The sequence below is a fragment of the Corythoichthys intestinalis genome, chromosome 11 (genome assembly GCF_030265065.1).
Source record: "Corythoichthys intestinalis isolate RoL2023-P3 chromosome 11, ASM3026506v1, whole genome shotgun sequence".
Lineage (NCBI taxonomy): Eukaryota > Metazoa > Chordata > Actinopteri > Syngnathiformes > Syngnathidae > Corythoichthys > Corythoichthys intestinalis.
The window spans coordinates 32,685,657-32,701,225 of NC_080405.1; the positions used below are offsets into that span (position 1 = coordinate 32,685,657).

General features: G+C 38.4%; 1 protein-coding gene across 1 annotated transcript in view; it reads left to right on the top strand.

Annotated features, from left to right (window-relative positions):
• Positions 1 to 15,569, top strand: part of tenm1 (teneurin transmembrane protein 1) — a 348,630-nt gene that overhangs the window by 295,632 nt on the left and 37,429 nt on the right. The window contains exons 26-29 of the mRNA XM_057850586.1: positions 3,436 to 3,523; positions 5,926 to 6,122; positions 12,574 to 12,887; positions 15,145 to 15,317. Of these exons, the coding sequence (XP_057706569.1) occupies positions 3,436 to 3,523; positions 5,926 to 6,122; positions 12,574 to 12,887; positions 15,145 to 15,317 (772 nt within the window). The remainder of the gene's footprint in view (positions 1 to 3,435; positions 3,524 to 5,925; positions 6,123 to 12,573; positions 12,888 to 15,144; positions 15,318 to 15,569) is intronic.

The following is a 15,569-nucleotide window of genomic DNA, read 5'->3' on the forward strand; positions in this document are numbered from 1 at the left end:
CCATGTTGGACAATTACAGGCCTCTCTAATCTTTTCAAGTTGGAGAACTTGCACAATTGGTGGTTGACTAAATACTTATTTGCCTCACTGTATATCCCTGATCTTCCATCACCTTCTCTTGCATGTCTTGTCATACCACAGCTCAATAGGCTACAAGCGGCTGGTGACAGACTAGAATCGGGCTTTGGTCATGGTGATCGCGAATGTAAACGTTCAGCGGCTGTTGTTCACTTACCGACATCATCGTCCACAGCCAACTCTAGCCCTAATTCTCTGGCTTCTCTCTCTGGGAGGGGGGGAGGGGGGTATCGTTGTGCAAAAAAAGGAAAAAATATATATTTGAAACATTTAATATGTTAAAGTTAAGTATATATCGATTAAAACATAATATTTAATCAGACAATGATTTAATTAAAAAAGAAATATGTGAATGCAAAGTAAAATAAATTAAGTGTCATTCAGGGGCCCCTCTGGTCCTGAGGCTCGGGACAACATACGCCACCACCCCACCCGTCGACGGGCCTGCTTACCCTCACTTGGATGGTTAGTATGCTGGATCCTTCCCCACCTGAGTAGAGTGGATATGTACCTTGAACTGATCCCCAGCCAATAACAGGACACTTATAGATAATGTGAGAGGAAACTTCAGTCAGCGAAGAAAACCCACGTAACCTATTGGGGACATGCAAACGTTGGCCAGGGAATCGTCTAAACTTTGAAGCCTTCCAACAAAGCACTGAATATGTATTGTTTGATACATGTGACATGTAGAAATTATCTTATATTAATCAAACCATCTTATTTGTGATGTGATGTCTGTCAGATTAATATTAGTCTCCTCTCACATTTATTTTACGACCTCAACTCCTCAATACTGCTCATTCTTAAAAGGCAATATAGAATAAAATGAGACCATCATGAGTACCATAAAAAACAAATGTTTGCAATATGAGATAAACAATGGGGAATAGGACCTTCTTAGTGGGAAAAAACACACAAACCTAATAAGGTGATCTAATAAGCCTTTGCACTTATTTGCCAATTCATCAGGGCTATCTAAAAAGATCCAATAGATGAAACAACATCAACATTTCTATCTTCATTACTTGTATTTGAGTTCACACACGTATACACAAATTATCCTTCCCCCTCACATCCACACCAACATTATGTGCAATTTAGAGCGTTCGATTAACCTATGATAGGAAACTTGCACGTCTTAGTAATGTGTGAAGAAGCTGGAGTAGATGAAATTTTATATACAGACTTTAAAATTACCATTATCACCCTTCCAAAGACAAAGAAAATCCCATACACCTTTTATATTGGATTCATTGTGTTGGTGTTAAATCCGTCCTAGAGTGCGTTATTCATTTCATTCTACAGTATAGTGATCCCTGGAGAAATGTTTTGCGACATACAACCGGTAATACCCCCTGCTGGTCGAAAGCGATTGCACAGCTCTCCCAGACTACTTCTACTTACAAGCAGACGCACGACTCTGTACGATCACAGGATGTTTCTTCTCAGCACACTCACAGAACACAGTGAGCGAACCGTGACAAGCATCAATTGCGAGCTCTTGTTCCATGTAGAGGGCATAGTTTTGAAGCCGTGATCATAGACGAGTCACAAGACATTTCAAATCAGCTGTGTCTCTTTCAATCCAACACCTGCTGGCACTCCATTTTGTGCAAGTCCTAATTCAAGCACCAAATGTGCATAGTAGTGAATGAGTCAATTTGTTTTTGATCAGTGTATTGGTTTAACATGCACAGAGAATTATAGACACAATTGCAGCGCTTTCAAATCAGACATCTACTGTTCCTTGATACTTGGATCAGCTAAACGAATTACTGTCAGGTCCACAAATATCGGAATATTGAAACAATTCCCATATTTCTGGCTCTAAGCACTAGAGGTGTGCGACATTTCCGATTCTTAGATTATTCGCGATTCGGCTGTGGAAGATTCGAGAACGATTCACAAACATCCAAATTCCGATTATTGAAATATGTCAAGTAAAGCGGAAGTAAAACACACTCAGCGCGCCGCGCGGTCTTCAGAACGCAATGAGGAATGGAGCGAGAGTAGCTAAACATCATGCTTGTCATTACCCGGCCCCTCGGGTAATGCCAATGCTCAACTCACGGCTCTAGCTCAACTCATGCCGCGAGATAAAAAAAAAACAACAACATACCTGACTGCTGCCGAAAGCTGCTACAAAGTACGTCCACAATACATAATGTTAAGGTAGATATCATATTTATATAGGACTAGATGTACAATAGACATGGTGGCGATAGCAGCACATGTAGAGAAAGCTAGATGCGGGCGTTAGTAAACGGCCGCCATCTTAAAGCAGTACACTTCTCTGCAAGGCTGTTGTAGCAAACCTTCCAAGCGAACCTAATTAACTTTTTATCTAAAATACTCCTAAATCGGTAAAATATTGACTTGAATCTATCTTTAAAATAGTTTTAAAACTTTCACATATCGTAAGTAGACAAAAGGGAAATTATGGAGTAACAGGAGCAATTTTAACAACTTTAACGGTTGATTGACAACATTAAATTAATTGAATGTAGTTTAAAGCAGCTGATACAGAATGGGGATTTGAGTATATTATTTATTGTTTTTAACTGTTAACTTGATACTGAAATAGTCGTTTTTAGTTTTAGGTTTTTAAAAAAATTTTTTTTTAATTTTTATTTATTTTTTTATATATAGTTTTTGTAACTAATGTACAAAACATTAGCAGCTAATAGCGGGGGGTGGGTGTCATCAATAATCGATTTATAATTGAATCGTAGCCTCTGAATCGTAATCGAATCGTTAGGTGCCCAAAGATTCCCACCTCTACTAAGCACTTGGACAATGGATTTGAACAAATAAAGTTGAATATTCTGCAAAGCCCAAGACCTGACCTAAATCCAAGTAAGCATGCATTTCAGTTGCTGAAGACAAAAATAAAAATAAAATACTTCAAGATCAGGCAGGAATTGAAGACCACCATCGCTAGAGATTAAATGTGACGTTTACACTATATAATCCAGATTTAAGTATGTAAGTAACAGGATTGAGAATTGTGTAAATGACGTTCATGCACTTGACTGTGAATTTATCAGCTTTGCCCTTCACAAACAAAAATAGTAAATATAACATTATACCTATATTGAATAATTACAATTATTTAGAAAAATAAAAGCTTTCATATTTAATGATAAGCATGCATGAAAATACGAAATTTTTGTAAATTTGAGATTTTTAAGGTACTTTAGGAGGGGCTTTGTGAACATGTTTAAATATTGTTCGATTTATATTCATACTTGGAGCAAGTTTATCCCAAAACTCATCATTATCTTACAAGATTATACACCTAGTAATGGTCTGCTTTGTTGTAATGTGTGACATGGATTTTGTAACACTACACAGGTGTCAACAAATGGGGAGATATCGGTTATCTCTGGTGCTCCTACAGACTGCGACTGCAAGATAGACCCCAACTGTGACTGCTTCTCTGGTAGGTTATCGGCGTTTCACACACGCGCACACCCCCACGGACCCCCCCTCTCCCACCTCCACCACCATACACACACACACAGAGTCACATTCTTATGTTATGTGAATGCGGCTATCATAATATGACCGTATTAGATTATGCCTAATAGGATTACAGTCTAAGAACAACACGTATCTGCACTTGAGATGAAGTCATGGCCCACTTTATAAATACATTATATATTAAAAGCTACACGACAAGCTGTAATTGATGTCATCGAGTTGTCTCAAAAGAGCGATTACATCTTTCTGCCCAACTTTCCAGTTATCCGTTTTCTTTATTTAAAAATCTCCTCTCCTTGTACCTCGTATTTTTTGTTTGTCTTTGCTCAGCCTTTCTAAATTAATGAAATAAAAGTGGAAGTTTTATCAATGACCTTAAACTGTACACGTGACTGATATGTGAGATTTACGCTGTGTTAAAATTGAATGTCTTGTGTATAGAAGCGTACATGTTTGTGTGCCGCTTTTATTTGTATTCACGAGGCCACCACTCCTTTGTGAAGACCTTCACCTGAGCCCACATGAGAAAAGCCTTTCGAATCCTATCATTTTATGACTGGCGAGCGAAAAGCTGTTCGGCTATAGCAGATGAGGGTTTTAAACGCGTTGGCACATCATTGCGGGGCAACGGAAACCTAATAAAAGGTTGAGAAAAGGACCAGACAAATAAGCAGCTGTTTTTTTGTCAGTTAGCCCACGCTTTCCATTGTAAGTGTCAGAGGATGTGATTTTATCATTTAATTCAGTTCATAAAACGCTGTCAATTTTTTTCCCCTTCCTTTTCAAAGCAAAGGGAAGTCGCTCCCTTGCCACAAGCCAATGGGCTGTAACCGTTGCTTTTTTTTCCTTGAGCTTTGCTTTGCATATTTTCAATCATGTCTTGCTGTTAACCGATGATTACACTCTTCAGAGGCTTTCCGATTCCATGTCCTCAACGCAGTTTCTGTTTTTGAACGTTGGACTGCAGCCACAAAATACGTGCAAGAAAGCTATGTATTCAGTGTGTACTGTATGCTGTTAAAAGGTAAACCGCCATCCTAGAGGCTGCACTGACCCGCCAGAGGCTCTTTGCGTCCTGCTGGCTACATTTAAAGAGCTTCACCTAGCACTAAGCATGCTGTGCTACCACAACATGTGAATGTATTGAATCAGTATCATGCTGATCTGATCCAGACCATTGAGAAGTGGCTGCAGTTCAGCTTTAGGTACACCATGAAATCTTATTTGCTAACATGGATACATGTTTACCTCTCAAAAGAAGATTTTGTATTACCGGCATAGGCGGAGTTTGACTTTTGGGGCAAGGGGGGCACAACATGTTGAGGACCCGAAACGCAGTGTCAGCAATAAAATTAACTTACAAGAATATTTATAATACTAAGTTGACAATGAGCGTTTTTTCTTTCCCATCATTCTTGAAGGGAATTCTGGCTGCTTAGGCAATACTTTTCGCCAAGATCGTCAACCATTGAATATGGTTAGCCCGCCGGTGTCGTGCCAATGTAGTTACTCCAGTCAAAAATTGTATCCCCTGGGCGGAGCCATATGGAGGTAGATTTGTGTCTTTATTATTCAATAAAAAAAGTCGATTAAATAAAAAAAAAAATGTGTTTGAAATGCAAAAATAAATTTTTGAAACTTTTTTAAAAAATGTTTTATTGTTTTATTTTTTTATCAGTGCCAAGTTTTTTTTGTTTGTTTGAAGCAACTTTTTTGATTGAAGTCATGTTGATTTGTGTTTGGGCCACATTTTGGCTAAGACGTTTTTGTCTTTATTATTCAGTCAAAAAATAAGTTGCTTGAAAAATATATATATATTTTCAAAATGAAAAATCACCTCAATCAAAAAAGAAAATTTTTAATCATAGAAAACATTTTTGAATGAGAAAAAATATTTTGAGATTGAAAAATTTGCATTTGAACACTTAATTTTTCATTGAAAACGTTTTCTTTGATTGAAGCAATCCTTTTTGTGTTTGGGACATTTTTGGGTAGGACATTTGTGTCTAAATCATTCAATCACCAAAAAGTTGCTTCAATCAAAAAAAAAAAAAAATTTGCAAAATAAAATTGCCCTCACCTATTTTTTTTTTTTTTTTTTTAATATGCAAAGCAAATGACCGTCTAAGGTGCTAGTCACATAATCTGTTCAAAAAAATAATTTGACCTATTATAATTTTTTTTTTTTTTTTTTTTTTTGTTAGAGGAAAGTCAATTTCATGCAATGACACTTTTCGGCCACCAGGGGGGTCTGGCCACCCTTAAAAATCTGCTTATGATTACCGGTAATATACGTACGTAGGTAGTTTGTAACTCAGTCTGGTATCGCGGTGCTAACTTACACTTCTTGTCATTTGTAAGGTGACGGAGGCTACGCCCGTGACGCCCGTCTCAAAGCTCCCTCCTCTCTTGCCGTGGGTCCCAACGGCACACTGTATATCGCTGATCTCGGGAATATTCGAATCCGAGCCGTCAGCCCTAACCTTCCTCAGCCAGGCCCAATTGGAATAGTGGAGATCAGCTCCCCACTGGACCAGGAGCTCTATCTCTTCAGCCAGGTAAGCAGTCCCCAATTATGTGAATGCATTGAGTCAAACAAGATGTAATTGAGTCAAGGTTTTACGCTTCAAGTTTTATCATTTTATCATCTTATTTTCAATGACTTTTCCTAATTTAATGGAAACAACTGGGTAAACATTACATTTTAAACGTTATACACGTCGACATTCTTAGGGGTCAGTCTGATCCCAGGCTGTATATAGTACAGGATACTCACACATTTCTAGATGTTTTCTATGGTGTTGAGGTCATAATGATATAACATTTTAGAATAATCAAAAGGCTTTATCACACATAATAAACTTTCCCTGTGCTCTTGTGAAAACCAGTTGAGAATACACAATTTGCATGACTTAATTAAATGTATTTTTCTTGTTTGGGATTTTCAACAGTCAAGTTCTGTGACCTCCTATTGACCACAAAATCGAGGAACATAAACATTGGTTCCTTGCGATTATTTACAAATGTGTGCAGTATTTTGAAAGTATGAAGTACAGGTGTGCGAAGTTTCCGGTTCTTAGATTAATCGCGATTCGGCCATGGAAAATTCACAAACATCCAAATTCCGATTATTGAAATATGCCAAGTAAAGCGGAAGTAAAACACAGTCAGCGCGGTCTTCGTGAAGCAATAAGGAATGGACCGAGAGTAAACATCATGCTCAGCTCATGCCGCTAGATAAAAAAAAACAGCCGCTACAAAGTACACCCACATAATGCTACAGTAGATATCACATGTATATTGAACTAGATGCGAAATGACAGACTCAGGGGCAGTTGCAGATGTATAGAAAACTAGATGTGAAATGACAGACTTGCCGGCGTTAGTAAACAGCCGCCATCTTAAAGCAGTATACCTCTCTGGAAGGCTGTTGTTGCAAACCTTCCGAGCGAACCTAATTAACTTTTTATCTAAATTACTCCTAGATTGGTAAAATGTTGACTTGAATCTATCTTTAATTTAAATGATGAAAGAGTTTTAAAACGTAGAAGGGAAAGTAGAAGGGAAATTATGGAATAACGGGAGCAATTTTAACAACTTTAATGGTTGATTCACAACATAAAATAATTGAATGTAGTTTAAGCTGCTGATACAGAATTGGGACTTGAGTATTTTATTTACTCTTTTGAACTGTTAACTCGATACTGAAATAGTAGTTTATTTAAGCATGAGAGGATTTTTGTACAAAACATTAAAAGCAGCTAATAGCTTGGGGGGGCATCAATAAATGATTTATTATCGAATCGTAGCCTCTGAATCGTAATTGAATCGTTAGGTGTCCCAAGATTCCCACCTCTAGTATGCAGTGTATCCAGAAAAACAAAATAGTTTCCCAATTTCATTTAATCATGTAATCAAGTTTTTGTTTAACTGGATCTTGAATTATTCTAAATCAGGTGAACTATGTAAAATAGTTTGTACTAGTACATGCCTCCGCTTTAAAAGAACCAGAAGAAGAGAAGAAAATTATGAATCATGAATCAAACTTTTACTTTTTGGTTGTTTGGTCTGCCCAGTGTCGGAACACATAGACATTAAAAAAATCTGAGTATTTTATCCATGGTGATGCAAAGCTGCCAATTGGTTCCCTTGTTTTTATTAATGATGTCAAGGCTGGTTATAGCAGCAGGATGAATTCTGAAAGGTTCCGGCCAATATTATCTGCTCGTATTCAGCCAAATGCATCTGAATTTATTGGATGGCACTCCACAGTACAGATGGACAATGACCCAAAACATCCTGCAAAAGGATCCAAAGATTTTTTTAAGGCACAAAAAAAGTAGAATATTTTGCAATAGCAATGCAAGTCATTTACCTGACCTTAATTCAATTTAGCATGTGTCCCTTCTGAAAGACAAAACTGAAATGAAAATGCCTCATCAAAAACCAATCAAACAATGGCCATGATTAATGTGAATTTTGTATGCATGTCTTTTCATCAGAGTTGGTGTGTTTCCACAAAAGAAAACATTTAAATTTGATTGCCATGATATATTTTATATGGATGTAAATTATTGTAAGACACTGCAATTCTTATGTGGGGGCTGCAAGCCCAGAGATATGATGTCATGGATCAGTGGTGTACAATGGTAGATTTCCTGTTTACCCCGGCAATTGCTGCTGTTACGCTTGTGTCATAGAGCCGCTTCTGTTGCCTAGCAACCATGACAAATACGATTCTTAGGCAAAAGCAATATCAAGGACTGCCTACTCAGAAAACATTTTAGCCATTTATTTTGTTATACAACTCTATCAAAGAGCTTTTAAGAACTTGCCTTTTAGCCTACACAGTGTTGTATTTATGAGGTAAATAAAATGTATGAAATAAACGTGTAGTTAAGTGTAATTGATGACAGTACTTTTCCCATTGACAGAGAAATGCAATAACGATATAGCGTCACTGTAATATAGTTACAGTAACATATTTATTTCTTACTATACGGAATAAAACTTTTTTAATTGTCTTGTCTATTCAATGCATTCATTTCTATTGAGCTATGGCGATGTTATGTGTACAAACAGAGCTCCAGAAGCAGCTCCCTATTAAATAAAATATACCATCCTCACTCAAACCAATGTGTAAAAAAATACAAATATTTGAGGTCGTTGATGGAGCAACTTTTTTTAATGACCAGAATATCAGCCCTCTGCCAAGATTGTACAATCCATGGTCACAATAACATAACTAAAAACAAAAAAAGACAAAAATCAGTGGGAGCCTTGAGCTCATACCCCCAAATGAGGTTCCCATCTGGGGGTGGCAGAAGACAAAAGAGGAGTAAACATTTAGATTAAACAGCAGATTTGAACTGGTCTGAGGTTAGGATTTTTTTCTCTTGACAATGTTTACTTTTTTTTTCCAAAAAAATGTTCCCCTTGCCAGCAGATTTCTACACTGATGTTTATATGGGGAAGCGAAACAGCTGTAAGTGGCCAATAAATGGTGACCCCTCTATAACACATGAAAAACACCAACTCAAGTCAATAGACAATCATCTAGAAATGCTCAGCACTGTCAAGTAAAGCATATAGAAATGATGTGTCCTGCCTATGAAACCAAATTATTTTTGTGTGAATTTCTACATAACTAAGACAGCAATAATGAACATGATCATTCAAAACCTTTCTGAGAGTGGTGGAATTTGGGTACAAAATGTAGGCCTACTGCTTTTAAATATCAATCTACAGCATTACAGTGCCCAAAGTGCTTTACAGGCTCATAATGACCCATTCAAACACCAGTGGAAAGATCTTCCACATTGCTCATTGGAAGTAATTTAGATTTTAGTCACTGGTCCAAGGACACTATAACATGAGATAGTTCTTTGAATCACTAGAACCAGGGTCCTCATTTAGCGGACCGCGGTCCACACCTCTCTGTGAACCCACGGACGTACAAAAAAACGAAAGGAAAAAAAACTTTTTTTCAATATACCGTACTGGCCCCAATATAAGAACGCTGTTTTTTGCATAGAAATAAGACTGAAAAAGTGGGAGTCATCTTATATTCGGGGTCTAGACATTATACCCATTCACGACGCTAGATGGCACCAGATATCATTGAAGCGAATGCTTAACTTGAGGAGTAATGTTCTGTCATGACAGATCTCAGCTACTCTCAAGTTTAACCAGATTGCATTATTTCATTGCGATGTTTTTCCTTATTCAGATTTATTTCAAGACCTCACTTTGATGGTTAATGCAGTTATTGCAATTTTGTTGTTTTATCACAATAGAATGGTTTATGTACATTTAAAAAACCAGAAGCCATTCATTTACGAATGTGATTGCACTTTAGTTTACATATTTAAATGTTCAGATATTAAGATTTGAATGAGGCAAGATAACATGCTTTTTCTCTCAAATATATTGTTATAATCATTTGTTTCAGATGTACCGTAATTATTTTCTGTATAAAAAATAATTTGGTGTTCAAAAAGTCTGTTTTCAAACTTGAGTCTTGAAAAAGAGGCTGTCGTCTTATAATCAGGGCCGTCTTATATTCGGGCCAATACGGTACATCATTTGTATGAATCGCCGATCTATCGCTATGCGCTACTATTCTATCGCTAAATTCTGTTTGATTTTTAGTCGAATATCTTCCATGTTTTCACTTTTGTTGTCATCGCTATGATAACGATGCGCTGATTGGCTGAGAGAGCCTGCGCGGATGCGCTGATTGGCTGAGAGAGTGTGAATGGATGCGCTTATTGGCCGAGAGAGCCTGCATACTACTAGCTAGTGTGGACAGACCGCAACAGTGTCAGCAACCTCAAACACGAGTCGCACCAGGCACTATGCAATCTGTTTGTACATTCTGTCATGTACTTTATTTTTCATTCAAGAACGTGAGTCATACTGTGAGCAAACGTGATTCATTTATTTATTTCCCTGTGTTGTCCCAGTACTCTCGTTGCATGCGGGCAATGTTCAAGATCACAAGGTTAAGCAACATTCACTAACACCACACATGCCACCAGTAGAAGATCACAATGTTAACTCATTCACTCCCAGCCATTTTCACCGGAGCAAGACCCTTCGCTCCTGGCCGTTTTACTGGATTTTGACTAATTTTGCAAGGGCCCAAAGAAAATTCTGTCCTATTGCTATATAAACATGGAACCCACCAAAAGAAAGATTAGACTCTCTTCTTTCAGCAGAAAAAAAAGTTAGTTCATATCGTTTTCCATTCTTTAGAAATCAGCATTAGACAATAGCTTAGTTTGAGCAATTTTCCCATTTCTGATGAAAAAACAGAGAAATTGAGCTTTTTGTGAAAGCATACATTTCAAACATAACTTTGACTTTAACACAGCTATTTTTCGCTTATGTGAAATCCCAAACATCTGAATAATGTTTTCGTTCTACAAAATAACAAACAACAAGACAAATAGAGCTTTTGATCGCAAAGTAACAATTTATTTACACATAACTAAACTATTGAACTGTTGAACTATTTGCACACATAACAACGGGGAAGGCTCTCGGCTGCTCCTAGTTAAATGAGGCGGCTCCCTCTAATTAGTCCGGATCAAGATTGGTCCGACTTTTTTCATCATCTTCATCGTTGGTTTCAACCTCGGGCTAAGGAGTAACGCAACGTGAGCTCCACAGAACGCGTGTGGAACCTGACGCTGTTGTGGACATCTCAGTCTGTCTCATCAAGATTGATTTTTTGGAATCCTTCTTTGACGATAGTTTCGTTTTCTTTTCAAAACACTCCTCCAGTGTCGTTTGCTTTTTTTTCCGAACGTTCTCCACATTTTTCTCAAATTCTCACGTGTCTTCACAAGATCCCTCCAACTTCCGTTTCTTGACTATTTTTCTTCACTTCCTTTCTTGGCCCGAGATGAGTTCTTACCAAATGCGCTACTGATCTCCAGTGGCCAGTTTTATTGCTTTAAAATGGGTTTTGAGCTTTGTGCATTGTATCTTAGATAGATCGGAACCTATAGATGCCTCTTGTCAAAAAAAAAAAAAAAAACGCAAAAGACGTATTAATACGGTTTTGGGACACTGAAGCAATTAAAAATAGAATATATTTATACGTTTTTGGGAGCAAATGAGTTAAGCAACGTTCACTAAAACCACTCGTGCCACCAGTAGAAAACCGAATCTAACAAAATGGCATGCTCAAAGTTGACCAAGAGAAGAAAAGTGGACAATGAAAATTGCCGTTTCAATGAGGAATGGAATGACAAATATGCGTCCATTTTACCAACTGCAATTACCAAACCTATGTGCTTAATGTGCTTAAAGACGGTTGCTCAAAAAATCAAATCTCACTCTCAGATTTATCAACCACAAGATGCACTGAAGTACAGGCTGATTATGTGGGTAAACAGCTTTGTGAACCCCAAATGCCATTTCTCTCATTGAGCAGTGTTTTACAGTTATCGTCAATAATTGTTATGTTTGCACCTTAATGACAGAGCTTGTCATTTATGTTCTAAACATGTACTGTACTACTTGCACGTTTTCTTTTTTGTCCAGCAGTTTTACAGTTATAAAATGCACTGTCAATAGTTATTGTTTGCACCTTAATGACAGATTTGTCAATTATTTAGTGTACATGTGTAAACATTGTACTTGCATGTTTTTTTTGTTTGTGTTTTGTTTTTTTTTTGTTTTTTTATTTTAAGTCAAAAAATGTTTTGTTAATTTATTTTTATTTAATCAGAACAATACATTGCATTTTTTGGGGGGTCAAAGAAAACCACCTTTACCACCAACAACCTGTCTTGTACTTGACCGATATTAATAAATGGACCCATGCTTGTATGAAAAAAATAATTGTGGACCTTCAAGATTTTTATTTGAGGACCCCTGGACTAGAGTGACTAAACCACCCACTTTACACACTGCGCCACGTTCGCCCCATATATAACGTGTGGTAGCTCGTTTCTATATAATAGGATTACAAAGTATCTGCTTGTTTTTCTCTAACAGAATGGTTCCCATCTCTATACTAAACACCTGATCACCGGCCACTACCTGTACAACTTCACATATGGAAGAGACGGCCTTCTATCTGCAGTGATGGGGCGTGACTCTCATGGACTCCAAGTGAAGCGAGATGCTCACGGTGTGCCCATCTGGCTGGCGCTACCTGGTGGACAGGTGTACCGGTTGTCTCTTAGTAACAGCGGAACACTGAGGAAGATGTCCGCCCAAGGTCATGATGTCGCTCACATCATTTACCACGGTAACACTGGTCTCCTAGCAACCAAGAGTGATGAGAACAGTTGGACCACTGTGTACGAGTAAGTTCTTCACTCAGTGTTCTCTCACTTAACTTTCTGCCTTCTGCTTTTATACGTTGTTAAACCTATTGTGTGTGTGTGGAAATGTACATCATTATGTTTGCGCATCTTGCATTGAAACGTCAACGTCATCTGTGATTGGTGGTGAATAGAGTCAGCTGTGTTAACACCCACAACAGCGTAAATTTAAACACTTTGGCTTGCGCTGGGCTGACATATAACAAAACTCATTCTAGCATGCCTCTGCGTAGATTTGCACCATACAGCCAGTAATGCAGCAATCACGACAATAGAGCCACATATGTGCTCGACTCACGCTAATAGTTCATCAAAACTGGTTTGAACACACCATTAGAATATCTCTCATGCTCCAGTTACTGAGGACCAATATTTATTGATGCAGTTGCGTAGTTGGTATATCCAGTCATCCTAAGGGTCAGCTATTTGATTCCAGGCTACGACTGCCCACTGGCGAACTATCCTTCGGCAAGACACTGAACTAATTTGCCCCCCAGTGGGTTAGCATGTGCTGTACATTTTAGTACTTACAGGTGGTAGGTAGCCCGAACATACAGTATCTATAGCAATAGATGTCCATTCACACACATTCTATGCTTGAATTCTGTACTGTTCTATACAGTGTATCACAAAAGTGAGTACACCCCTCGCATTTCTGCAGATATTTAAGTATATCTTTTCATGGGACAACACTGACAAAATGACACTTTGACATAATGAAAAGTAGTCTGTGTGCAGCTTATATAATAGAGTTAATTTATTTTCCTCTCAAAATAACTCCAAATATAGCTATTAATATCTAAACCCCTAGCAACAAAAGTGAGTACACCGCATGGGAACTACGTACATCCCTAAATGTCCAAATCATCATGTCATTTTCCCTCCAAAATGTCGTGTGACTCAGTACAGGAGTGCTGTCAGCATTGCTGCGGAGATTGAAGAGGTAGGGGGGCGGGGGGGGGGGGGGGGGGGGGTCATTCCCACCACCATGCTTGACTGTAGGCATGTAGGCATGACACACTTATCTTTGTACACCTCACCTGGTCGCCACCACACATGCTTGAGACCATCGGAACAAAACAAATTAATCTTCGTCTCATCAGACCATAGGACATGGTTCCAGTAATCCATGTGCTTTGTTGACATGTCTTCAGCAAACTGTTTGCGGGCGTTCTTGTGTACTGTCTTCAGAAGAGGCTTCTTCCTGGGGTGACAGCTATGCACACCAATTTGATATAGAGTATGGCGTATGATCTGAGCACTAACAGGCTGACCCCCCCACCTCTTCAATCTCTACAGCAATGCTGACAGCACTCTTGTAAGGAGTCACATGACATTTTGGAGAGAAAATGACAAGTAGTACTCAATTTGGACATTTAGGGACGTATGTAGTTCCCATGCGGTGTACTCACTTTTGTTGCCAGTGGTTTAGATAGTAATGGCTATATTTTGAGTTATTTTGAGGGGAAAATAAATAAACTCTATTTTATAAGCTGCACACAGACTACTTTTCATTGTGCCAAAGTGTCATTTTGTCAATGTTGTCCAATGAAAATATATACTTAAATATCTGCAGAAATGCGAGGGGTGTACTGACTTTTGTGATACACTGTACCTGTACTGATGGCTACTCATTGTATATCTTTCTAATGTATGTCAAAGGGGGATGCCCTTGACTGTGTCAGCCCGCACTGCCGAATTATGATGTGAAGGAAGATGATTGGGGAGTTGGGTTGATAGAGTTAGAGGGGGAGGTAGGAAGGTGCTTATTGCCAAGGGTAAACGCATGTGCCCTTACTTCCCTAATGCAATTAATAACCAACTACTTATCTTTTCTATATAATAAATAAGTCGTGGGGTTAGGGCGTTAGGGTTAATGCATTGATCCGGGTGACCCGGACAGTCGACATCTGATATACGTACACACATGCCTACTAGTTACGCCTCTGTTGGTGAAAGAAAAACCCAAGTGGTCACAGAAATAACTGAAAGACTTCTTTGCACAGCTTTAATTGTGCTTTGTTGAATTTAACAGATAAAGTACACTGGTACATCTGCCTGATTTATTTACCACCTTGCAGCTGGATAATTGCCTGTATAAATCAAAGCCGACAATTGTATGCATGAAAGTGGGACGGTCTGTGTGTACAAAAAAAAGTGTGTTTTATTCATCCAACTGGCAAAGTCATATCTTTGTGTGCAAGGTTGTCCATCATCGACTTTTTGTTCATTCTTGCAGGTATAACAACGAAGGCCGTGTGACCAACATCACTCTCCCAACGGGTGATGTGCGTGGTTTCCAAGGCAACCTGGAGCGCTGGTCTCGTGTTGAGGTTGAAGCATCCAACCGGGAGAACTTTGTCACCAGTACAAACATCTCTGCCAGTGACACTATCTACACATTTAAACGAGGTATAACGTCATTGCATTTTTATGCCCACAGGCTAGAAGAAGTGTGTTTCTTTCACCCCATAGCCTAGAAAATTGCTGAACTGTAAGAAAAGTGAGTAGCTGACATTAAACCAAATATGGAAGTACAGATGTAATGCCTTCATTTATATGGCTGACACATGAAAGATTATAAAATAACCTTCATGTGTCTGCTCCATCTTCTTCTCTACCAATATGCGGCAGAACGTTTATGAGTCATCGGGGGGCTGACCA